Genomic DNA, 27,841 nt, shown 5'->3' on the forward strand with positions numbered 1-27,841 from the left:
GTTACTCGCTATAGTACAAGCTGGCTGATCTTATCCGTTCGGTAACGTTCTCATAATGGTTCTCATATCTCACTACCTGTAGACAAGACATTGGAGAAACAAGGTACTGTAACATCACATTGTTTTCTTCTTTGGTTCAGATAAATATATATTTTATCTGTGTATTATACTTTGTATCCAGCAGATAAAACAAAATGTGGACTGCAGAAAATTAATTACTACTCACAGATGACACGGTATATACGGGATGCATACACATGCTATACATTGTGGACTGCAAAACTATTGATCCTTTTTCAGATTTCAGGATTATTAAAATACATAATTTACCAACAGGTAACTAGTTTATATACAGTAATCTCTCCACCTGCCTGGAGGTTTTATACATTTTTCTATCAATCTTTCTAGCTAGGTCCCCACATATTCATCGGGTTTCTTGGCTGAGATACTCCATATCGAGCTGTACATTTACAATGTTACATAGGTTTGGACTGGCCACCAGCATGCTACAGCTTCCTCTATTGGGCCCAGGCTATATCTCAATAATAGGCCCCCAATACAACAGACACACAAGGGTCCAGGAGATGGCAGCCTCATCTAATGATGACTTTTGAAACCATTATTCTCTATTCCTGTATTCCTGTATTTTCCAAGAGTGGGATCACAAGTAACATGTAGAATATAATTGATGATACGTCCTATATACTGTAAGAAATGCTAAACAAAGAATTTACAACAGAATTAATAGTGGACACCTAAATTGATATTGTGTGGGACTTCAGAGCCCAATCCTTTGGTGGGCTCAGGATCGCTTCCAACAGTGCCAGGACATCTTATATGTATAATATATTACCACCACTACTTATTGATTTTAACAATCCAAGTGTACAGCATAAGAAAAAATCCCTACATTATAACGGGACTTTGGAAGTATATTATTGTGTGCACAATAAGGGATATTTATCAAATTAAATGGAGCAATTTGCTCTAGAAAATAATCTTTTATATTTCTGAAGTAAGCCAACTAATATATGCTGTAAACGTAGACTATACAGTCAACCTGCCTGAACCACTGTGAAAGATCTGGGGCATTTTAACCCCTTAGCGGGGGGTTAGGGCTAGGGCTAGGGTTAGGGCTAGGGTTAGGGCCAGGGTTAGGGCTAGGGCTAGTGTTAGGGTTAGGGTTAGGGCTAGGGTTAGGGCTAGGGCTAGGGTTAGGGCTAGGGTTAGGGCTAAATTTAGGGTTAGGGTTGGGGCTAAATTTAGGGATAGGGTTTGGGCTAAATTTAGGGTTAGGGTTGGCGCTAAATTTAGGGTTAGGCTTCTTTCACACTTACGTCGGTACGGGGCCGTCACAATGCATCGGCCCAACATACCGACGCACGTTGTAAAAATTGTGCACAACGTGGGCAGCGGATGTAGTTTTTCAATGCATCCGCTGCCCAATCTATGTCCTGGGGAGGAGGGGGTGGAGTTACAGCCACGCATGCGCAGTCAGAAATGGCGGATGCGACGTACAAAAAAAGTTACATTGAACGTTTTTGTATGCTGACGGTCCACCAAAACACAACTGATCCAGAGCACGACGGACGCGACGTGTGGCCATCCATCACGATCTGTCGGCAATACAAGTCTATGGGCAAAAAACGCATCCTGCGGGTACATTTGCAGGATCCGTTTCTTGTCCAAAACGACGGATTGCGACGGATGCCAAACGACGCAAGTGTGAAAGTAGCCTTAGGGCTAGGGTTGGGGCTAAAGTTAGGGCTAGGGTTGGGGCTAAAGTTAGGGTTTGAGTTGGGATTAGGGTTAGGGTTTGGATTAGGGTTAGGGTTGGCATTAGGGTTACGCTTGGGATTAGGGTTAAGTTTGGGATTAGGGTTAAGGTTAGGGTTGTGATTAGGGGTGTATTGGGATTAGGGTTAGGTTTGAGGTTAGGGTTGAGATTAGGATTAGGGGTGTGTTGGATTTAGGGTTTTGATTAGGGTTATGGTTAGGGTTGACATTAGGGTTGTTTTGGGGTAAGGGTTGTGATTATCGTTAGGGTTAGTGATTAGGATTATGGATCGGGTTGGGATTAGGGTTAGGGGTGTGTTGGGGTTAGGGTTGGAGCTAGAATTGGGGGGTTTCCACTGTTTAGGTACATCAGGGGGTCTCCAAACACGACAGCCAATTTTGCGCTCAAAAAGTCAAATGGTGCTCCCTCCCTTCTGAGCTCTGCCGTGCGCCCAAACAGTGGGTTACCCCCACATATGGGGCATCAGCGTACTCAGGATAAATTGGACAACAACTTCTGGGGTCTAATTTCTCCTGTTACCCTTGTGAAAATAAAAACTTGGGGGCTACAAAATCTTTTTTGTGGAAAAAAAAATATTTTTTACTTTTATGACTCTGCATTATAAACTTCTGTGAAGCACTTGGGCATTCAAAGTTCTCACCACACATCTATATAAGTTCCGTGGGGGGTCTAGTTTCCAAAACGGGGTCACTTGTGGGGGGTTACTACTGTTTAGGTACATCAGGGGCTCTGCAAACGCAACATGACGCCCACAGGCCATTCTATCTAAGTCTGCATTCCAAAACGGCGCTCCTTCCCTTCCGAGCTCTGCCGTGCGCCCAAACAGTGGTTAACCCCCACATATGGTGCATCAGCATACTCGGGATAAATTGAACAACAACTATTGCAGTCCAATTTCTCCTGTTACCCTTGTGAAAATAAAAACTTGGGGGCTACAATATCTTTTTTGTGGAAAAAAAATATTTTTTATTTTCACGACTCTGCATTCTAAACTTCTGTGAAGCACTTGGGCATTCAAAGTTCTCACCACACATCTAGATAAGTTCCTTGGGGGGTCTAGTTTCCAAAATGGGGTCACTTGTGGAGGGTTTCTACTGGTTAGGTACATCAGGGGCTCTGCAAACGCAACATAACGCCCGCAGACCATTCTATCAAAGTCTGCATTCCAAAACGGAGCTCCTTCCTTCCGAGGTCTGCCGTGCGCCCAAACAGTGGTCTACACCCACATATGGGGTACCAGCATACTCGGGACAAATTGGACAACAACTTTTGGGGTCCAATTTCTCTTGTTACTCTTGTGAAAATAAAAACTTGGGGGCTAAAAAATCTTTTTTGTGGAAAAAAAAAATATTTTTTATTTTCACGACTCTGCATTCTAAACTTCTGTGAAGCACTTGGGCATTCAAAGTTCTCACCACACATCTAAATAAGTTCCATGGGGGGTCTAGTTTCCAAAATGGGGTCATTTGTGGGGGATTTCTACTGTTTAGGCACATCAGGGGCTCTCCAAACGCGACATGGCGTCCGATCTCAATTCCAGACAATTCTACATTGAAAAAGTAAAACGGCACTCCTTTTCTTCCAAGCTCTGCGGTGCGCCCAACCAGTGGTTTACCCCTACATATTGGGTATCGACGTACTCAGGAGAAATTGCACAACAACTTTTGTGGTCTAATTTCTCCTGTTACCCTTGTGAAAATAAAAATTTTGGGGCAAAAATATCATTTTTGTAGGAAAAAATGCGATTTTTTATTTTCACGGCTCTACGTTATAAACTTCTGTGAAGCACATGGGGGTTCAAAGTGCTCACCACTAGGGTTGAGCGACTTTTGTTTTTATAGGATCGGGTCGGATTTCACAAAACCCGACTTTTTCAAAAGTCGGGTCGAGTGAAATCGACCGATTCTATAGAAAAGTCGCGGTCGGGGTCGGCCGAAACACGAAACCCAATGCAGTGCATTGGGTTTCTAATGGTTCCCAGGGTCTGAAGGAGAGGAAACTCTCCTTCAGGCCCTGCGATCCATATTAATGTGTAAAATAAAGAATAAAAATAAAAAATATTGCTATACTCACCCTCGGACGCGCCCTGGTTGTAACCGGGAGCCTTCCTTCCTAAGAATCAGCGCTTGTAGGACCTTTCGATGACGTCACGGCTTCTGATTGGTCGCGTGAGCAGTCACATGGGCGTCACGCGACCAATCAGAAGCCGTGACGTCATCCAAAGGTCCTTCAAGCGCTGATTCTTAGAAAGGAAGGCTGCGGGTTACAACCAGGGCACGTCCGAGGGTGAGTATATACCTATTAGGAATATACTCACCCTCGGACACGCCCTGGTTGTAACCCGCAGCCTTCCTTCCTAAGAATCAGCGCTTGAAGGACCTTTAGATGACGTCAAGGCTTCTGATTGGTCGCGTGAGCGGTCACATGGGCGTCACGCGACCAATCAGAAGCCGTGACGTCATCGAAAGGTCCTTCAAGCGCTGATTCTTAGGAAGGAAGGCTCCCGGTTACAACCAGGGCGCGTCCGAGGGTGAGTATAGCAATATTTTTTATTTTTATTCTTTATTTTACACTTAAATCTGAATTCCAATACCAATTCCCGATATCTTAAACATATCGGGAATCGGTATCGGAATTCCGATTCCAGATTCAGAAGATCGCCGACTTCATGGCCAACCCCACACAGGGGTCGGGTCGGGTTTCATGAAACCCGACTTTGCCAAAAGTCGGCGACTTTTGAAAATGGCCGACCCGTTTCGCTCAACCCTACTCACCACACATCTAGATAAGTTCCTTACGGGGTCTAGTTTCCAAAATGGTGTCACTTGTGGGGGGTTTCCACTGTTTAGGCACACCAGGGGCTCTGCAAACGCAACATGGCGTCCGATCTCAATTCCAGACAATTCTACATTGAAAAAGTAAAACGGTACTCCTTCCCTTCCAAGCTCTGCGGTGCACCCAAACAGTGGTTTACCCTCACATATGGGGTACCTACGTATTCAGGAGAAATCGCACAACAACTTTTGTGGTCTAATTTCTCCTGTTACCCTTGTGAAAATAAGAATTTGTGGGTGGAAAGATCATTTTTGTGTAAACAAAAGCGATTTTTTATTTTCACGGCTCTACGTTATAAACTTCCGTGAAGCACTTGGGGGTTAAAAGTGCTCACCACACATCTAGATAAGTTCCTTAAGGGGTCTAGTTTCCAAAATGGTGTCACTTGTGGGGAGTTTCCACTGTTTAGGTACATCAGGGGCTCTTTAAACGTGACTTGGCGTCCGATCTCAATTCCAGCCAATTCTGCATTGAAAAAGTCAAACGGCGCTCCTTCACTTCCAAGCTCTGCGGTGCGCTCAAACAGTGGTTTACCCCCACATATGGGGTATTGGCGTATTCAGGAGAAATTGCATAACAAATTCATGGTTACATTTTTGTTTTTACACATGTGATAATAAAAAAAATGGTTCTGAATTAAGATGTTTGCAAAAAAAAGTGAAATGTTCATTTTTTCCTTCCACATTGTTTCAGTTCCTGTGAAGCACATAAAGGGTTAATAAACTTCTTGAATGTGGTTTTGAGAACCTTGAGGGGTGTAGTTTTTAGAATGGTGTCACACTTCGTTATTTTCTATCATATAGACCCCTCAAAATGACTTCAAATGTGATGTGATCCCTAAAAAAAAATGGTGTTGTAAAAATGAGAAATTGCTGGTAAACTTTTAACCCTTATAACTCCCTAACAAAAAAAAATGTTGTTTCCAAAATTGTGCTGATGTAAAGTAGACATGTGGGAAATGTTATTTATTAACTATTTTTCGTGACATATCTCTCTGATTTAAGGGCATAAAAATACAAAGTTTGAAAATTGCAAAATTTTAAACATTTTCGCCATATTTCTGTTTTTTTCATAAATAATCGCAAGTAATATTGAAGAAATGTTACCACTAACATGAAGTACAATATGTCACGAAAAAACAATCTCAGAATCAGCAGGATCCGTTAAAGCGTTCCAGAGTTATAACCTCATAAAGTGACAGTGGTCAGAATTGTAAAAATTGGCTCGGTCATTAAGTACCAAATTGGCTCTGTCCCTAAGGGGTTAAGACTGTCTAGTCTAAGTTTACATCATCTCAGAATTTGATAGTGTTGATATACCCAATATATCAAATTGTGCTTGTCTTTTAATTTGTGTATTGCAAGTACCATAGCTGTTTAATTTTTACATATATTTCTTTCTTGAGGGCCAAGTTGTGTATTATAATGGAACCATTCTGAGGTCCATAAAATGCATAGGAGAGCAACAATGCCACAAGCATTTCTAATAGGGAAATGTGTTTTTGTGATTTTTAGTTTTTTTTATGTGACACTTTTTATTAACCCCTTAATCCCATATGACGTACTATCCCGTCGAGGTGGGGTGGGCTTTAATTCCCACCAACGAGATAGTACATCATAGGCGATCGGCCGTGCTCACGGGGGGAGCGCGGCCGATCGTGGCCGGGTGTCAGCTGCCTATCGCAGCTGACATCCGGCACTATGTGCCAGGAGCGGTCACGGACCGCCCCCGGCACATTAACCCCCGGCACACCGCGATCAAACATGATCGCGATGTGCCGGCGGTATAGGGAAGCATCGCGCAGGGAGGGGGCTCCCTGCGTGCTTCCCTGAGCCCCCCGCAGGAACGCGATGTGATCACGTTGCTGCGAGGGTCTCCTACCTCCTTCCTCCTTGCTGGACCCGGATCCAAGATGGCCGCGGCATCCGGGTCCTGCAGGGAGGGAGATGGCTTACCAAGTGCCTGCTCAGAGCAGGCACTTGGTAACGCTGCACTGCTCTCAGACAGATCGGTGATCTGTCAGAGTGCTGTGCAAACTGGCAGATCACCGATCTGTACTGTCCCCCCCTGGGACAAAGTAAAAAAGTAAAAAAAAAATTTTTTCCAAATGTGTAAAAAAAATATATATATATATTCCTAAAAAATGAAAAAAAAAATATTATTCCCATAAATACATTTCTTTATCTAAATTAAAAAAAAATAAAAGTACACATATTTATTATCGCCGCATCCGTAACGACCCGACCTATAAAACTGGCCCACTAGTTAACCCCTTCAGTAAACACCGTAAGAAAAAAAAAAAAAAAACGAGGCAAAAAACAACGCTTTATCATACTGCCGAACAAAAAGTGGAATAACACGCGATCAAAAAGAGAGATATAAATAGCCATGGTACCGCTGAAAGCGTCATCTTGTCCCGGAAAAAACGAGCCGCCATACAGCATCATCAGCAAAAAAATAAAAAAGTTATAGTCCTGAGAATAAAGCGATGCAAAAATAATTATTTTTTCTATAAAATAGTTTTTATCGTATAAAAGCGCCAAAACATAAAAAAATGATTTAAATGAGGTATCACTGTAATTGTACTGACCCAAAGAATAAAACTGCTTTATCAATTTTACTAAACGCGGAACGGTATAAACGCCTCCCCCAAAAGAAATTCATGAATAGCTGGTTTTTGGTCATTCTGCCTCACAAAAATCGTAATAAAAAGCGATCTAAAAATGTCACGTGCCCGAAAATGTTACCAATAAAAACGTCAACTCGTCCCGCAAAAAACAAGACCTCACATGACTTTGTGGACCAAAATATGGAAAAATTATAGCTCTCAAAATGTGGTAACGCGAAAATAATATTTTTTGCAATAAAAAGCGTCTTTCAGTGTGTGACGGCTGCCAATCATAAAAGTCCGCTAAAAAACCCGCTATAAAAGTAAATCAAACCCCCCTTCATCACCCCCCTAGTTAGGGAAAAATAAAAAAAATGCATTTATTTCCATTTTCCCATTAGGGTTAGGGCTAGGGTTAGGGCTACGGTTAGGGCTAGGGTTAGGGCTAGGGTTAGGGTTAGGGCTAGGTTTAGGGTTAGGGCTAGGGTTAGGGCTAGGGTTAGGGTTAGGGCTAGGGTTAGGGCTAGGGTTAGGGCTAGGGTTAGGGCTAGGGTTAGGGCTAGGGCTAGGGTTAGGGTTAGGGCTAGGGTTAGGGCCACAGTTAGGGTTGGGGCTAAAGTTAGGGTTAGGGTTTAGATTACATTTACAGTTGGGAATAGAGTTGGGATTAGGGTTAGGGGTGTGTCAGGGTTAGGGGTGTGGTTAGGGTTACTGTTGGGATTAGGGCTAGGGGTGTGTTTGGATTAGGGTTTCAGTTATAATTGAGGGGTTTCCACTGTTTAGGCACATCAGGGGCTCTCCAAACGCGACATGGCGTCCGATCTCAATTCCAGCCAATTCTGCGTTGAAAAAGTAAAACAGTGCTCCTTCCCTTCCGAGCTCTCCCGTGTGCCCAAACAGGGGTTTACCCCAACATATGGGGCATCAGCGTACTCAGGACAAATAGGACAACAACTTTTGGGGTCCAATTTCTCCTGTTACCCTTGGGAAAATACAAAACTGGGGGCTAAAAAATATTTTTTGTGGGAAAAAAAAGATTTTTTATTTTCAAGGCTCTGCGTTATAAAATGTAGTGAAACACTTGGGGGTTCAAAGTTCTCACAACACATCTAGATGAGTTCCCTGGGGGGTCTAGTTTCCAATATGGGGTCACTTGTGGGTGGTTTCTACTGTTTAGGTACATTAGGGGCTCTGCAAACGCAATGTGACACCTGCAGACCATTCCATCTAAGTCTGCATTCCAAATGGCGCTCCTTCCATTCCGAGCTCTCCCATATGGCCAAACAGTGGTTCCCCCCCACATATGGGGTATCAGCGCACTCAGGACAAATTGGACAACAACTTTTGGGGTCAAATTTCTCCTCTTACCCACGGGAAAATACAAAACTGGGGGCTAAAAAATAATTTTTGGGGGAAATTTTTTTAAAAATTTTCACTGTAGTGAAACACTTAGGGGTTCAAAGCTCTCACAACACATCTAGATGAGTTCCTTAGGGGGTCTACTTTCCAAAATGGTGTCACTTGTGGGGGGTTTCTACTGTTTAGGTACATTAGGGGCTCTGCAAACGCAATGTGACACCTGCAGACCATTCCATCTAAGTCTGCATTCCAAATGGCGCTCCTTCCCTTCCAAGCCCTGCCATGCGGCCAAACGGTGGTTCCCCCCCACATATGGGGTATCAGCGCACTCAGGACAAATTGGACAACAACTTTTGGGGTCCAATTTCTCTTCTTACCCTCGGGAAAATACAAAACTGGGGGCTAAAAAATAATTTTTGTGGGAAAAAATGTTTGTTTTATTTTTACGGCTCTGCATTACAAACTCCTGTGAAGCCCTTGGTGGGGCAAAGCGCTCAAAACACATCTAGATAAATTCCTTAGGGGGTCTACTTTCCAAAATGGTGTCACTTGTGGGGGGTTTCAATGTTTAGGCACATCAGTGGCTCTCCAAAAGCAACATGGCGTTCCATCTCAATTCCTGTCAATTTTGCATTGAAAAGTCAAACGGCGCTCCTTCCCTTCTGAGCTCTCCCATGCGCCCAAACAGTGGTTTACCCCCACATATGGGGTATCAGCGTACTCAGGACAAATTGTACAACAACTTTTGGGGTCCAATTTCTTCTTTTACCCTTGGGAAAATAAAAAATTGGGGGCAAAAATTAATTTTTGTGAAAAAATATGATTTTTTATTTTTACGGTTCTGCATTATAAACTTCTGTGAAACACTTGGTGGGTCAAAGTGCTCACCACACCTCTAGATAAGTTCCTTAAGGGGTCTACTTTCCAAAATGGTGTCACTTGTGGGGGGTTTCAATGTTTAGGCACATCAGGGGCTCTCCAAACGCAACATGGTGTCCCATCTCGATTCCAGTCAATTTTGCATTGAAAAGTCAAATGGCGCTCCTTCGCTTCCGAGCTCTGTCATGCGCCCAAACAGTGGTTTACCCCCACATATGGGGTATCGGTGTACTCAGGAGAAATTGTACAACAACCTTTGGGGTCCATTTCTCCTGTTACCCTTGGTAAAATAAAACAAATTGGAGCTGAAGTAAATTTTTTGTGAAAAAAAGTTAAATGTTCATTTTTATTTAAACATTCCAAAAATTCCTGTGAAGCACCAGAAGGGTTAATAAACTTCTTGAATATGGTTTTGAGCACCTTGAGGGGTGCAGTTTTTATAATGGTGTCACACTTGGGTATTTTCTATCATATAGACCCCTCAAAATGACTTCAAATGAGATGTGGTCCCTAAAAAAAAAATGGTGTTGTAAAAATGAGAAATTGCTGGTAAACTTTTAACCCTTATAACTCCCTAACAAAAAAAAATTTTGGTTCCAAAATTGTGCTGATGTAAAGTAAACATGTGGGAAATGTTACTTATTAAGTATTTTGTGTGACATATCTCTGTGATTTAATTGCATAAAAATTCAAAGTTGGAAAATTGCGGAATTTTCATAATTTTCGCCAAATTTCCGTTTTTTTCACAAACAAATGCAGGTACTATCAAAGAATTTTTACCACTATCATGAAGTACAATATGTCCCGAGAAAACAATGTCAGAATCACTGGGATCTGTTGAAGCGTTCCAGAGTTATAACCTCATAAAGGGACAGTGGTCAGAATTGTAAAAATTGGCCCGGTCATTAACGTGCAAACCACCCTCGGTGCTTAAGGGGTTACATTTTTTTTTAAATCGGTCCTATTAGTGGACATGACCATGTTGAGCTTGATTACTAATATAATAAATTGCGACATCTCTGTACTATACGATAAGCTTCTGGGTGTAACACTTATGGGCATCCAATCAAGTCCTGTTTCTAAGGCCTAACAGGTGTATTAAGATGGTGGGACCTTGGGGACGTTTCTAGGCCTCAGACTGAAATGGAAACCATCAGAACTCCGCAATTGGGTCATGCTGAGGAGGTGGTTGAACAGCCAGGATCAGAGTTATCTCTGAGGGCAGCATTTGCAGCAACATTGGCTCTAATATACAGCTGACACGTGCTTCCGATGATGTTGTCTCAATACCTGAGATGGCACCAACACAGCACTGTTCATGTCTGACAGATTATCTGAACCCATTAGTGATGGTGCCATATGTTTGTCCGTTCATATTACAGACATATATGGAAGAATATATATATATATATATATATATATATATATATATATATATATATATATATATATATATACAGTTAGGTCCATATATATTTGGACAGAGACAACATTTTTCTAATTTTGGTTATAGAAATTACCACAATGAATTTTAAACAAAACAAATTAGATGCAGTTGAAGTACAGACTTTCAGCTTTCATTTGAGGGTATCCACATTAAAATTGGATGAAGGGTTTAGGAGTTTCAGCTCCTTAACACGTGCCACCCTGTTTATAAAGGGACCAAAAGTAATTGGACAATTGACTCCAAGGCTATTTCATGGACAGGTGTGGGCAATCCCTTCGTTATGTCATTCTCAATTACGCAGATAAAAGGCCTGGAGTTGATTTGAGGTGTGGTGCTTGCATTTGGAAGGTTTTGCTGTGAAGTAAACATGAGGTCAAAGGAGCTCTCCGTATAGGTGAAACAAGCCATCCTTAAGCTGCGAAAACAGAAAAAACCCATCCGAGAAATTGCTACAATATTAGGAGTGGAAAAATTTACAATTTGATACATCCTGAGAAAGAAAGAAAGCACTGGTGAACTCATCAATGCAAAAAGACCTGAGCGCCCACGGAAGACAACAGTGGTGGATGATCGCAGAATAATCTCCATGGTGAAGAGAAACCCCTTCACAACAGCCAACCAAGTGACCAGCACTCTCCAGGAGGTCGGCGTATCAATATCCAAATCTACCATAAAAAGAAGACTGCACGAAAGTAAATACAGAGGGTTCACTGCACAGTGCAAGCCACTCATAAGCATCAAGAATAAAAACTCTAGACTGGACTTTGCTAAAAAACATCTAAAAAAGCCAGCACAGTTCTGGAAGAACATTCTTTGGACAGATGAAACCAAGGTCAACCTCTATCACAATGGTGGAAAGAGAAAAGTATGGTGAAGGCGTGGTACAGCTCATGATCCAAAGCATACCACATCATCTGTAAAACACGGCGGAGGCAGTGTGATGGCTTGGGCATGCATGGCTGCCAGTGGCATTGGGTCACTAGTGTTTATTGATGATGTGACACAGGACAGAAGCAGCCGAATGAATTCTGAGTTATTCAGAGCCATACTGTGTGCTCAGATCCAGCCAAATGCAGCAAAACTGATTGGTCATCGTTTCCTACTACAGATGGACAATGACCCAAAACATAAAGCCAAAGCAACCCAGGAGTTTATTAAAGCAAAGAAGTGGAATATTCTTGAATGACCAAGTCAGTCATCTGATCTCAACCCAATTAAGCATGCATTTCACTTGTTAAAGACTAAACTTCAGACAGAAAGGCCCACAAACAAACAGCAACTGCAAACCACCGCAGTGAAGGCCTGGCAGAGCATCAAACAGGAGGAAACACAGCGTCTGGTAATGTCCATGAGTTCAAGACTTCAGGCAGTCATTGCCAACAAAGGGTTTTCAACCAAGTACTAAAAATGAACATTTTATTTAAAATTATTGAATCTGTCCAATTACTTTTGGTCCCTTTAAAAACAGGGGTGGCACATGTTAAGGAGCTGAAACTCCTAAACCCTTGATCCAATTTTAATGTGGATACCCTCAAATGAAAGCTGAAAGTCTGTACTTCAACTGCATCTGAATTGTTTTGTTTAAAATTCATTGTGGTAATGTCTATAACCAAAATTAGAAAAATGTTGTCTCTGTCCAAATATATATGGACCTAACTGTATATATATACATATACAGTTAGGGTCAGAAATATTTGGACAGTGACACAATTTTCGCGAGTTGGGCTCTGCATGCCACCACATTGGATTTGAAATGAAACCTCTACAACAGAATTCAAGTGCAGATTGTAACGTTTAATTTGAAGGGTTGAACAAAAATATCTGATAGAAAATGTAGGAATTGTACACATTTCTTTACAAACACTCCACATTTTAGGAGGTCAAAAGTAATTGGACAAATAAACATAACCCAAACAAAATATTTTTATTTTCAATATTTTGTTGCAAATCCTTTGGAGGCAATCACTGCCTTAAGTCTGGAACCCATGGACATCACCAAACGCTGGGTTTCCTCCTTCTTAATGCTTTGCCAGGCCATTACAGCCGCAGCCTTCAGGTCTTGCTTGTTTGTGGGTCTTTCCGTCTTAAGTCTGGATTTGAGCAAGTGAAATGCATGCTCAATTGGGTTTAGATCTGGAGATTGACTTGGCCATTGCAGAATGTTCCACTTTTTGGCACTCATGAACTCCTGGGTAGCTTTGGATGTATGCTTGGGGTCATTGTCCATCTGTACTATGAAGCGCCGTCCAATCAACTTTGCAGCATTTGGCTGAATCTGGGCTGAAAGTATATCGCGGTACACATCAGAATTCATCCGGCTACTCTTGTCTGCTCTTATGTCATCAATAAACACAAGTGACCCAGTGCCATTGAAAGCCATGCATGCTCATGCCATCACGTTGCCTCCACCATGTTTTACAGAGGATGTGGTGTGCCTTGGATCATGTGCCGTTCCCTTTCTTCTCCAAACTTTTTTCTTCCCATCATTCTGGTACAGGTTGATCTTTGTCTCATCTGTCCATAGAATACTTTTCCAGAACTGAGCTGGCTTCTTGAGGTGTTTTTCTGCAAATTTAACTCTGGCCTGTCTATTTTTGGTATTGATAAATGGTTTGCATCTAGATGTGAACCCTTTGTATTTACTGTCATGGAGTCTTCTCTTTACTGTTGACTTAGAGACAGATACACCTACTTCACTGAGAGTGTTCTGGACTTCAGTTGATGTTGTGAACGGGTTCTTCTTCACCAAATTAAGTATGCGGCGATCATCCACCACTGTTGTCATCCATGGACGCCCAGGCCTTTTTGAGTTCCCAAGCTCACCAGTCAATTCCTTTTTTCTCAGAATGTACCCAACTGTTGATTTTGCTACTCCAAGCATGTCTGCTATCTCTCTGATGGATTTTTTCTTTTTTTTCAGCCTCAGGATGTTCTGCTTCACCTCAATTGAGAGTTCCTTTGACCGCATGTTGTCTGCTCACAGCAACAGCTTCCAAATGCAAAACCACACACCTGGAATCCACCCCTGACCTTTTAACTACTTCATTGATTACAGGTTAACGAGGGAGACGCCTTCAGAGTTAATTGCAGCCCTTAGAGTCCATTGTCCAATTACTTTTGGTCCCTTGAAAAAGAGGACTCTATGCATTACAGAGCTATGATTCCTAAACCCTTTCTCCGATTTGGATGTGGAAACTATCATATTGCAGCTGGGAGTGTGCACTTTCAGCCCATATTATATATATAATTGTATTTCTGAACATGTTTTTGTAAACAGCTAAAATAACAAAACTTGTGTCACTGTCCAAATATTTCTGGCCCTAACTGTACATATACACACACAGTGGCATGTAGAAGTTTGGGCACCCCTGGTATAAATTACTGTTATTGTGAACAATTAAGCGAGTTGAAGGTGGAATGATCTCTAAAAGGTCTAAAGTTAAAGATGACACATTACCTTTATATCAGGCCCCTGCTGGGAGATCGTTGGTCGCTGAGGAAAGTCCAGAACTTTATTTCGTCGCTGGACTCCCTGCAGAAATCGCTGGATCGGCGTGTGTGACACCGATCCAGCGATGTCTTCACTGGTAACCAGGGTAAACATCGGGTTACTAAGCGCAGGGCCGCGCTTAGTAACCCGATGTTTACCCTGGTTACCAGCGTAAAAGTAAAAAAAACAATCACTGGCTGTGAGCGTCGGTCAGCCGGAAAGCAGAGCGGTGACGTCACCGCTCTGCTTTCCGGCCGCTGTGCTCACAGCCAGTGCAGGAGGAGTACAGAGAAGCAGAGTGCCGGGGACAGACAGCGGTAGGTAAGTATGTACTGTTTGTTTTTTCAACAGACAGCTCTCCAGCGGCCAAACAGCGACGCTGCAGCGATCGACATCGTTGTCGGTATCGCTGCAGCGTCGCTGAGTGTGAAGGTACCTTTAGACCTTAATAAGCCTTGTTAGGGTTATGGCTTATTCACTATCGCCATTAGGAAAGGCCAGGTGATGCGCAATTCCCAGCTTCATAAAAGCCCAGCCACCTCTAACCTTGTGCCAAAAAATAGTAGCTAGAGGTTCTTCAAAGCAGCTGCCTAGCACTCTGAAAATGAAAATAGTGGAGGTCCACAAAGCAGGAGAAGACAATAAGAAGATTAAGTAATTATGAAAAGGCAGTCAACAATAAGAGTGGAGGTCAAGATAAGGTCTGGAAGGCCAAACCAAATTTCAGCTGCTCATAGGGTTGCTAAAGAGGCAAATCATAATCCCTGCTTGACTGCAAAAGACCTTCATAAAGATTTAGCAGACTCTAGAGTTGTGGTACATTGTTCTACTGTCCAGACACACATGCACAAATATGCCCCTGATGGAAGGGTCTTCAGAAGAAAACCTCTCTTGCATCCTCATCATAAAATTCAGGGTCAGAAGTGTTCAAAAGAACACTGTCACGGGTTTACCATGACAGAGAGGAGCCAGTAGACCGCAGCATCTGACTTCTCCTACTCCTGCACTGTTTAGAAGCACTTCACCTTCATATTAAAAAGTGTAAGCTATATATGTATATATATATATCCACCCATAAACACACACGCACACATTTATATGGCAAAAAATGGAACAGTACAACACCAATAAGTGGGTGCTCAGGCCTTCTCAGCAAAGCAACCAATACTTGACTCTGTCCTGATAAAGGAAAAAAAGGAAGGCAGCACTCCATAGACTTTTAAAGTGAAAAAATGTCTAAATGTGGATTTCATTCAGACCCACATGTGGGTCTGAATGAAATCCACATTTTTTTCACTTTAAAGGTCTATGGAGTGCTGCGTTCCCTTATTTTCCTTTATATATATACTCACACATAACTGTGCATAATTTTTAAGCAGCTGTGGAAAAAATGCTGCAAGGTAAAAATGCTTTCAAACATATAAATGTTGATAATTTGTTTTTATCAATCAATGAAATGCAAAGTGAGTGAAAGAACAAAAGGGAAGTCTTGATCAAATCACTATTGAGTGTGACCACCTTTTGCTTTCAAAACAGCATAATTTCTTCTAGATTCACTTACACAAACTCAGGATTATATTTTGGTGTATGAGTAATTAATTATACAAAACTGGTGATAACAATCATCATTTTCATTTGTAGTTGAAATATAGTCATTAACTGAAACAGAAACCGCTGTGGGGGAACTAGCTATACCCAAAAACTGTTCTGAGAAGTCTGGTTAAAAGTGATCTTCATGAAAGAAGTGCAGCCAAAAAGTTATACCTTCAATGTGGAAATAAGGTCAAACAACTCAACTGGTCAAAAGGCAATTTATTCAATGGAGGGCAGGAGAACGCTACATTAACTAGTGTCTGCAGGCAACAGATAATAATAATAATAATCTTTATATTTATATAGAGCTAACATATTCCGCAGCGCTTTACAGATTGCACACATTATCATTGCTGTCCCCGATGGGGCTATAAGTATGGTGGGGGATTTTTGCTGCAATTTGGGGCTGCATTTTAGCAAATGGAGTTAGGGATTTGGTTAGGATTAATGGTGTCCTCAATACTGAGAAATTAAGACAAATGTGACGTTGAGTAACTTCTCAAGGCCAATCCTTGAGTCAGGATAGTCAAGGAGTCGAAGGTCAGAACCCAGGAGGGTATGTCATAAACAGATGGAGGAGACAAAGGTGTAGTCAGGTAATGTGCCGAAGTCAGAATACCAGGAGAATAGCGGATCAGAGCCGAAGGGGTTAACAGATGGATGGCCAGATTGAGGTTCAAGGTATGGCAACAAAAGATCTAGAAACAGAATGAAAGACACAGAGAGACAAATGACAAAGTAGCTGAATGTACGTTTGGCAGAGGTCTGGATGTAACAGCCCAGTTAAGTAACCTGGCGATTGCCTGGGATAATGAAAACCTGGAGACAGCTGGCACCTCCCAGTCTCAGATTGGAAGGCCGAACTGTCAATCAACACACTAACAGTTCAGCATGCCCCTGTACCAGATTGGTTGGCCGAGTTGTCAGTTACTGCATCCCAGACACACTGAGGGGTGGAACCGTGACACAAATACTTACCTATTAATTATGCAGTGCTATCAGGGAGTAATCTGTTTGGCGCCAAATTTATTGTAGAGTGGAATAACGACCTCAACACACAACATATGTCATAAAGAACTACGGTATTTTCAGTGTAAAGATCATGAAGTCCTAGAAGTGATGATATATATGCCCTCGACAAAACCCTGACCTCAACATTCAGTTTGTCTGGGATTACATGAAGAGACAGAATGGATTACATGAAGAGAAGACTACATCCATATATACAGAACTAAGCATAAACTGTGTATATACTGTATACAGATATAAAGGTATAATAGTATGCAAAAGTTTTAGGCAGGTAAGGAAAAAATGCTGCAACGTAAGAATGTACTGGTATTTATATATGGTGCACTGCCTCCAGAGTTAACCCCTTCACGACCTTGCCCTTTTCCGTTTTCGCGTTCTTGTTTTTCGCTCCCCTCCTTTCCAGAGCCATAACTTTTTTATTTTTCCGTCAATATGGCCATGTGAGAGCTTGTTTTTTGCGGAACAAGTTGCACTTTTTAACTACATCATTGACTTTAGCATGTCATGTACTGGAAAACAGGAAAAAAATTGCAAAAAAAATGCAATCCCACACTTGTTTTTTGTTTGGCTTTTTTGCTAGGTTCACTAAATGCTAAAACTGTCCTGCCATTTTGATTCTCCAGGTCATTATGAGTTCATAGACACCAAACATGACTAGGTTACATTTTATCTAAGTGGTAAAAAAAATTCCAAACTTTGCGAAAAAAAAAAAACAATTGCGCAATTTTCCTTTACCCGAAGTGTCTCCACTTTTCATGATCTGGGGTCAGGTGTGGGCTTATTTTTTGCGTGCTGAGCTGGCATTTTTAATGATACCATTTTGATGCAGATACGTTCTTTTGATCGCCCGTTATTACATTTTAATGTAATGTCGCGGCGACCAAAAAACCGTAATTCTGGCGTTTAGAATTTTTTTCTCATTACGCCATTTAGCGATCAGGTTAATGCTTTTTTTTATTGATAGATCGGGCGATTCTGAACGCGGGGATACCAAATATGTGTAGGTTTGATTTTTTTTTTTATTGTTTTATTTTGGATGGGGCGAAAGGGGGGTGATTTAAACTTTTATTTATTTATTTTTTTTTTCATAATTTTTAAAACATTTTTTTCTTACTTTTGCCATGCTTCAATAGCCTCCATGGGAGGCTAGAAGCTGGCACCACTCGATCGGCTCTGCTGCATAGCAGCGATCATCAGATCGCTGCTATGCAGCTGAAATGCAGGCTTGCTATGAGCGCCGACCACAGGGGGCGCTCACAGCAGGCCGGCATCAGTTACCATCCTGACGCATCGCCGCTAATGCGGGCACATGTCAGCTGTTCAAAACAACGGACATGTCCCGGCTTTGAGGTGGGCTCAGCGCCACATATTTACTGAACTTAAACTTAGTAGCAAAATAAAAACATTATTATCAAAAACTAGCAGAGTAAAACATTACAGAACTGAAAGCTGGGTTTCTTTTTCACAATCACTAGAGCAAAATGGAAAATAATTTTTTAACAAATTTTAGTTTCAACTACGTCAATAGATGTAAAACCACAAGGACCGCAATCTACAAGTTTACAGCAAAAGGAAAGAGGGGAGGAATCTGTGCTGTGTGAAACACATACTGAAAATCAGATCAGGACTGCAGATATTTAATTAAAGGGAACCTGACAGCTGACACATGCTTCCCAATCCACTGGTCGCGTATATCAATACTCTACTGGCTGCATGATTTCATGATTAAGGGCTCGCACTTATCTGCGTAAGCAAAATCGCTCTGATGTTGTCCCTGAAAAGTAGGACGAGGGTCATGTGAGTACAATGCGATTTTATCAAGTAGCATCCGTATGACATCAATCTGACATGCATATGTAATCCGTATGCAATGCGATTTTAACATCAGCTTTTACATAGAGAATTAAAGTATGTCATTTAAAGCTAGTTTAGGAACTAATAAAACAATCTTATATACAGATATAGAGTAAATAGGATAGATTTCCTGTAGATATTTAATGTCACAAGTCTCCTACATATAACAAAGTAGCACCCTTTATTGCATTTCATGTAGCACTAAAGAATTATTAGCTTTATTAAACATATAAAAAAATAATTAATTAAACAAATGGTATGAGATGCCCCTTATTTTTAATAACCAGCTGAGGGAAAGCAGACAGCTGGGGGCTGGTGTTATTATTCTTGGAAAAAGCAATAAACATGGATCTTCCTAGCTTATTAAAGAGAAAATGTCAGCAGGATTTAGCCCAATAAACTAAAGGCATGGCCATAATGGCGGTGTGACACTGATTAATCGGATTCCTGATGTAAAGGGATCTGCTCAGTGGCTGATGAATACTCACCTTGTGAAGTTTTCATAAAACTATGTCTTGTATGCTTAGGGGCGAGACATAGGGGAAGGGTCTTCTTTTGGTTCACAACCCCTCAACCATCCACCTCTGCTTCTTGTGCAGGTGACTGATTATGCAATGACCTACTTCCTTCTTAAAAGTCTGCATCGCCGTCATCATTGTGTGTGTCAGCGTCCTGTGTGCAGAACTTCAATAAAAAGTCGCCAGATGCAGCGCATGCGCAGATCAGTGTTTCGGCTCGTCGAAGAATTTACTGCACATGCGTCATGTCCAGCGCCATTTCATTAAACTCCTGTGCACAGGACGCTGACTCACACTGCCTCCTTTTTAAAATTCCATGCTGCTGCCATGCTAAGGAGGCAGGACACTGAATAATCAGTTACCTGTACAAGTTGCAGAGGAGGCTTGATCTGATTCAAGAAATCTAGAAGACGTTGTACAGGATTAACCAAGCGGTTTATTCTCAACGCGTTTCGAAATTTGACCAATATCTTCATCAGGAGAACCACAATATTAAATGAAAAAAATACCATAGACAGACTTCAATAGTTTACAATTTCAAAAAGAGGCGGCAGTTGAAATTAAAAGTGCACACGACTAAAAGCTAGTTTCAGTAAAGATAAAGAAAAGGAAAATGTTTATGGGAAAATAAAATAAAAATGTGTCTGGTCGTATTTTTTCTAAATAGTAAACTGTGTAAGTCTGTCTATGGATTTTTTAAATTTAATATTGGCATTCTTCTGATGAAGAAGTTGGTCCAACTTCAAAACGCGTTGAAAATAAACCACCTGGTCAATCCTGCACAATGTCTTCTGGATTTCTTGAATTATATCAGCAGCGCAGATTACTACTCCTATCCTCCCACTACTAGCTCTATAAAGCGGGATGTCTCCCAACCACAGGGTACCGCAACAGCTGTCAATCCTTTATTCCTCACCTTTGAATAAGACCCTATTGCGCTTGCTGTCCCCTTGTGTCTGTTAGCCAGATATGTTTGACTCTGAAATGCCAAAATGTTTTAGAGAAAAACATACTTTAATAGCTGTCAGGAACCAAGCCGTACAGGAGACTAGTCGGTTAAACGGGTTTGCTTATCCTCACCCATACCTCTGGAGTGACCGGTATCTTTCTCTGTGTGTGTATAGGGACAGACCTATCTCTCTGGGGCTGGGAGAAGCCACCAGGGATCCGCCTGCCTGACTCGTCTCTTGTGCAGCTTGGCTCCTGACAGCTTTAACACTAGGACTACTGGCAGAGGCGTAGCTAGGGGTTCAGCTCAGGGGGGGTGAACCATGTGAGTGGGTCCCTAACAGGCGGACATATCATTAGTGCAAACTATGTGGCAGCACATGGGCCCAAGAGTTAAGGGGGGGCCTTTTCTACCTCTAAATAAGGTGCAATTTTGTATTTTTAGAAGTTCTTGGGCTGCAAAGGGCCCATATATTGTTCTTGCACATAGGCCCTTTTCTGTCTGTGTCCACAGACAAAATAAATCTCTATACAATAACCAGCACTGATATTACCGCCATACGGTAATACCATATAGTGGTAGAGACCAGTCCTGCATGACATAGAGAGATCACAGTACAGTTATAGATGGTGACTTACAGAGGACGTTCTTTCCGGTGGAGCCATTCACTTTTCCCATCTTTTCCACCTTGCCCAGACTGACAAACTGTGTATACTATTACTTCCACATTTTTCTGTCACCGCTCTGTGTATAGAGAGCGGCGGCTGTAACTGATGCCCCGGGACTGACTGACAGCCGGTACAGCGCTATCTGCCACCCAGTATTTAGGCTTCAATGCTTCGTAAGTGCCTACTTAATATTTAGGAGTCCCCCTATGTACAGTAATAATGGCCCCAGCATCACTGATGAGAGCAGGAGGTCATGTGACGATTTTCTTCTATTGAGAGAAGTCAAACTTGTCTAGTCAACACGTGCAAATAGCAAACGTGGTCGCATGACCGTCTGATCACACCAGTGGTCTTAGCATGACCGCCTGATCACACCAGTGGTCTTGGCATGAGCGCCTGATCACACCAGTGGTCTTGGCATGAGCGCCTGACCACACCAGTGGTCTTGGCATGAGCGCCTGACCACACCAGTGGTCTTGGGGTCTCATGACGGCAGGTGCACCCCATCATGATTTGGCAGTCTGTAGAGTGACTGCAGACAATTATCCCAAGCCTTTGATAACTTAAAGGGAACCTGTCACCCCCCAGGGCCTATTAAGGTAAAAGAGCCACCTTCTTCAGCACTAAGGCTGCATTCTGTGAAGGTGGCTCTTATGTTTTTGATCCCTAATAACGCTGAAATATTTACTTTTATAAATTGTGCGCCATACCTGTATTGAGTCCGGGGGGTACGTTTTCTCCCCCTGACTCAGCCGCCTCGCAGCCGTTCATCATCCCACCGAGCACCGCCTCCTCTCTGTCTTGTGCCGTCACTGGCGCTCTGCAATTATTTCTCGGTCATGCGCAGTGTGCGCTGCCCTGGAACTTATATCAAGTGATGTATGTAGATCGCACCTGCGCACAGCACCAGATTCCCAGCCTCGCAGTGTGAATAAATCATAACACACTGCGGGGCAGGATCTCGGTCCTCCGCTTCACGCAGGCGCGATATCAGTACATCAGCTGATGGGAGTTTCACACGGCGCATGCCCGAAAAATGAGAGCCCAGCCCAGGCATCGGCGCCCTGTGGGATGATGGACGGCTGGGAGGTGGTTGTGTCCGGGGACAAAAGACATACCCCCAGACTCAATACAGGTATGGGGAGCAATTTATAAAAGTGAATATTTCAGCGTTATTAGGGAACAAAACCATAAGAGCCACCTTCACAGAATGCAGCCTTAGTGCTGCTGAAGGGGGCTGGCTGTATTAACTTAATATGCCTGGGGGGGTGACAGGTTCCCTTTAATAATTTAATTATAAGCAATTTATTCTTATAACATAGAATGCAGCCCGTGGTTACTGTATTGTTATACTTGTTAGGGGCAGACAGACAGACGTATTTCTCATGTGAGGATCGCATCGCAATCCTCGGACTGACCGTCGGCTCTCCTGACCTGAGGCTGACAGTTGCATAGTAATTTATCACGCTGTCAAGCTTATGTCAGGAGAGGTGTCAGGGCCAGTCCGAGGATTGCAATGCGATCGTCGCATGAGTTATACAGTGTCTGTCTGCGCCCTTATGTTAATACTTATCCTTGTTATAGTAATATTAACCTTCTTTGCTATGCTTGTTTTACTAATACTTATAAAGGACCCAGCTCGCAGTAATAAAAAGCCCCGACCTCCCCATCTCCAGCCCCCAAGACAGCAACTATTAGGGTATGTTTCCAAGGGGCGTATTGCTTGGGGTTTTGCTGGGAATTGGACGTTGTGTACATCCGCAGCGTTGAAACCACAGCTTCCAGATGTTACAGCATAGTGGAGGGGATTTTATGAAATCCCATATCCACTATGCGTACATAGACGCAGGTGGCAGACCTGCGTAACCGGACATGTGGCGCATTTTTCTAGACAGCAGCATGTCTATTGATCTTGTGGAGATGCTCTGTCTCCACAAGATAAATAAAACAGTCTATGAATAGGATGCGGTGATTTCACCTGTGTTCAATGAATATATGCGGAATCACCGTGCGTACAACAGGGGGCAGCGCTTTAGGCGGAGCGGGGTATCTGATGCATCCAAAGTGCTGCCAATACACCTCGAGGACACGTACCCTCATATATGATGGAGTGAATATCTCATAACATTAAACAGTATAATAATCAGCCCCCCAGTGCCCCCTCACCCACGTCAGCCCTCACAATACCCTCAAACTCTCCCATTCACCCCCAGTACCCTGTCCCCCTCCCACAATACCACCATCCTCTCTCACTCACCCTCACAGTGCCCTGTCCCCCTGCACACCCACAATAACCCCCATCGTTTCACATTTACCCCACAGTGCCCTGTCCTCCTCTCCCACTTCAGCCCCTACAATAACACAATCCTCTCACATTCACCCCCACAGTGACCATGATATGCCTAAACCGAATTACTCTAATAAACTCCATCCCCACTTACTGATGAGGTTTTCAGGCAGCCAGTTAGGAGAACCAGGAAGTGTCCAGAGAGATGCAAGGAGGGCACTAGGACCCAGCGTGCCTCAGCCAAACCAGCATGCACAGCCAGAAAGTAAGTAACTGCATCTGCTGCTGCCAGCCAGGAAGAGACTCCTCGGGTGAGACCACATCGCACTCTTCACGGAGGGGGGCTCTGCAGCCGGCATTGTGCTCCTCTCTCCCTGACACCTCAGACTTGGCAGTGGATCTCCTGGTGGGCCCCTTCAGGTGACTGGGCCCGGGGCAATGGCCCCCTCTGCCCCCCCAGTAGCTACGCTACTGACTACTGGACTCGTGACCCCGACTAGAATTACTGAAGTGCAAGTAGTCAAAATGACTATACCAGTAGTCCTAGTGTTAAAATGTGTTTTTCTTTGAAGCTCTGCAGCATTTCAAAGTCAAACACATATAACTGAGATTGTACAGCCGGTGCCTAAGGGTACCGTCACACAGTGCAATTTTGATCGCTACGACGGCACGATTCGTGACATTCGAGCGATATAGTAACATAGTAGTAACATAGTTAGTAAGGCCGAAAAAAGACATTTGTCCATCCAGTTCAGCCTATATTCCATCATAATAAATACCCAGATCTACGTCCTTCTACAGAACCTAATAATTGTATGATTAATTATATTATTCATAATTATATATATTATATATATTATATATATTATATAATTATATATATTATATATATTATATATATATTATATAATTATATATATTATATAATTATATATATTATATATATTATATATATATATATATATATATAATTATATAGTTACGATATCGCAGTGTCTGACACGCTCCTGTGATCAGGGACCCCGCTGAGAATCGTACGTCGTAGCAGATCGTTTGAAACTTTCTTTCGTCGTCTAGTGTCCCGCTGTGGCGGCATGGTCGCATGGTGTAACATATATCGTATACGATGTGCGCATAGTAACCAACGGCTTCTACATCGCACATACGTCATGAAATTATCGCTCCAGCGTCGTAGATTGCAAAGTGTGACAGCAGTCTACGACGCTGGAGCGATATTGTTACGATGCTGGAGCGTCACGGATCGTACCGTTGTAGCGATGAAAATTGCACTGTGTGACGGTACCCTAACACGTTTTGTCTTTGTGAAACATATCTCAAAATTAAAAAAAAAACAAAAAAACCCTATTTTTAAAATAAAGGCAATCTGACGGTTGATACATGCTGTGATATCCCCCTTTTTCCCATTTTTTTTAGGCAGGTTTCACAAAGACAAAATGTTCAGCGATTAAACAAACATTGATTTGTGCCACATCTGTTATTTGTGTGTTTTCCAAAGATTATAAAAGCTGTGTGATCATACCCTCATCGTTTTCATCAGTGGTTGAAGGAACACTATGGACACTCTCTGTGTGAGCAAAGTACCCAGGCAGGCTGCTTTGTGAATGGGGGTCAGTCGGCCATCACTACTGCAATCTTCTCACAAAATCAAGGATGAATTTCAGCATAAAGTAATTGAACAAGCTGCAGTGTTTAACTTATCCAGAATACAAACTCTAGAATCTACATGATACAATGATACAAGGAAAGTGTTCACATACAACCTCATCCGCACATCATACTTTCTAGGACAGATTCAGGAACATTTTACAACGTTATAAGTTGTGAATACTCTGGATAATAAAGAGTTTATAAAGAAATATAATAATGTATTTTTTTTCTTCTGTTCCTCAGTTGTTATTCCCAGCTATAACGACATCTTACAATAAGGATTATTTCACGATGGCGGACGCAACAAACAGCTCTTCTTTTACTTGCGAAGTGAACAAAGACTTGGAACCATTCACGTATTTTTATTGGTTGATATTTCTGGTTGGATTTTTCGGAAGCTGCTTCGCATTGTGGGCATTCACGTGGAAAGACAACAACCAGAAATGTTTGAGCGTGTACCTCATTAACCTTTTAATAGCTGATTTCCTGCTGACATTGGTTTTACCATTTAAAATAGTCGTGGACATGGGTCAAGCATCTTGGAAGTTGAAGATCTTCCATTGTCAGGTATCCGCTTGCATCATTTACATCAACATGTACATTTCTATTATTTTCTTGGGATTTGTCAGCATGGACCGCTGTCTCCAAACCATACAGAGCTCAAAACTGTACCAAATACAGAAACGAGGATTTGCACGAATGTTGTCGGCAGTAGTCTGGGCTCTTGTTCTGTCCATAATGCTACCAAACATGATGATACCCATAAAAGATATCCCAGAACGCGACATTGTCGGCTGCATTGACTTTAAAACAGTTATCGGCAGAGACTGGCACGTACTCAGCAACTTCATCAGCATAGCCATATTTTTTAACTTCTCTGCAATCATTTTGATATCGAATTGCATCACTATTAAGAAACTTTACACCAATGAGGACTGTGAAGAAGCTAACAACATCAAAGCAGCGCTGGTCAAGATCTTTCTTGTGACAGCAGGATACATCATATGTTTCCTTCCTTACCACATTGTCCGGATCCCATACACCTTGAGTCAAAATGATGTGATCACAGACTGCCACCTAAAACAAGTGCTCTTCTACGCCAAGGAGTCAACGCTTTTACTCTCGGTATCAAATCTTTGTTTTGACCCTATTGTGTATTATCACTTTTCGAACAACTTCAGGTCTAAAATAAGCAAAACATTCTCCTTAAAGAGACAGGAAAGAGCTGTGATTGGAGGAGAGAATGCTATCGAGAGAGCCGTGTAGAACAAACTATTGCACTATTAGCTTATGAGTTTGTGATTTAAGGAGGAGCTGTCACATTTTTTTGTATTACTGATTGTTAATTATGAATATATGTTTATTTATAACAATATAAAATTAATAGTTGGAATAGTCTATTTTTTCTGCAGGCACTGGGTTCTGCTATTCGTATTTGCTTGTGTGACGTGTCACACCGCTGGAGAGGGACAGAAACGCATGCAAAATAGGGCAATATCATCTAGTACACGATAAGTATAAGCGATGGTAGTTGGTAGATGGTGCAGGCACAACACCTAGAATTTTATTTTTGGTATATGACAGAGCATTACACTTACACACAATAAATGCAGCAGACTCAGACCATAAGAGAGTCCATTCGGTCTCACAATGACATGATGTGTTCTCGAGGACAAATGCTGGTTAGTTCCAATAAGAATGCTTGTAAACTAAAGGGAACCTGTCTGGCCATTCATGCTGCCCAAACCTCAAGCATCATGAATCACAGTCTGGCTGACCAATCGCAGACAGATACAACATTCTCAGCATTTCAGAGAAAATTAACTTTAAAGATGCGGGATCATAACTGGAGACAAGACTTGTCCTGCTCGCCATTGGCTGGCTGTTCCCAGTGCTACTGCAGGTAATTGACAGGTCTCTTCCCCATGTACGTAGTGATAGATTTACAGGAAAGATATATATCTTGGTACTGTGTTAACCAGTGGATAGAAATATATTTTGAGTTGAGAGTCCTCAGTGGTTGATACCTTTTAATGGCTAACTTTCAGTATCAACCACTGAGGACTCTCAATTCTAAATATTTTTCTAGTGATAGATTTGTCAGTCACCAGCAGCAGCACAGGGAATAGCCCGTCTCTGGATATGGTTCCCAACCAGATCTTCAAGGTATATTTTGTCTGAGATGCCAGAGCCTTTCAGAGAACCATATCCCTTTGCAATCGTTCAGTTAGTTTGAGACTCATGTTGCCAGCTCTTTGGGCAGCATGAATCACCAGACAGGTTTCCTTTAAAGAGTGTATATCACACCAAAACAAAGATAAGACAATAACTAATTGGATAGATGAAATCCAAGCTCACAAGCACAAACTATGACTACAAAAAAGTCTGGTTGGTTGGTATACTGTATGTAGTACAAAGCAGTCTGATTAAATGAAACCATATATTACACCAATAAACAGTTGAATATTAATTTGTTTGCCTGCAAGCTATGTCTCCCATTTCCCCTATGCACATATGCGCTCAATTCAGACCCTCCATAGGTCCAATGACAGCTCAGTGCCACTGCTAAAAAGTCTTAGTGTTTTGACTGCAGCAGTAACATTTGTTGACAGCTCTCATCACCGCTGCAGTCAATATATTCGAGTCATCTATATCAACCGGGCTGTGAAACTCAGTGATCGCCCGCAGCAGATGAAGGGAGATATTGACGTGACATCATCACTGCAGTCAATCACTAAGCTGAGCTGTTCGAGTCATCTATATCAACCGGGCTGTGAAACTCAGTGATCGCCCGCAGCAGATGAAGGGAGATATTGACGTGACATCATCACTGCAGTCAATCACTAAGCTGAGCTGTTC

General features: G+C 42.2%; 1 protein-coding gene across 2 annotated transcripts; it reads left to right on the forward strand.

The window, feature by feature from the left end:
* GPR171 (G protein-coupled receptor 171) lies at positions 1 to 27,452 on the forward strand. Of its 2 annotated transcripts, none has more exons than XM_069727512.1 (2): positions 1 to 103; positions 25,226 to 27,452. In XM_069727512.1, exon 2 carries the CDS (start codon positions 25,274 to 25,276, stop codon positions 26,246 to 26,248), a length of 975 nt encoding a protein of 324 aa, XP_069583613.1. In that variant the 5' UTR covers positions 1 to 103; positions 25,226 to 25,273; the 3' UTR covers positions 26,249 to 27,452. The 2 variants fall into 2 exon arrangements, with proteins under 2 accessions (XP_069583613.1, XP_069583614.1); XM_069727513.1 differs by lacking the exon at positions 1 to 103 and adding an exon at positions 18,706 to 18,835.
* The last annotated feature ends 389 nt before the right edge of the window (positions 27,453 to 27,841 follow it).

This window comes from Ranitomeya imitator, chromosome 5 (assembly GCF_032444005.1).
Source record: "Ranitomeya imitator isolate aRanImi1 chromosome 5, aRanImi1.pri, whole genome shotgun sequence".
NCBI classification, from domain to species: domain Eukaryota; kingdom Metazoa; phylum Chordata; class Amphibia; order Anura; family Dendrobatidae; genus Ranitomeya; species Ranitomeya imitator.

Coding starts and splice junctions, on each gene's coding strand:
- GPR171 (XM_069727512.1), top strand. CDS start 25,274: ATGGCGGACGCAACAAACAGCTCTTCTTTTACTTGCGAAGTGAACAAA.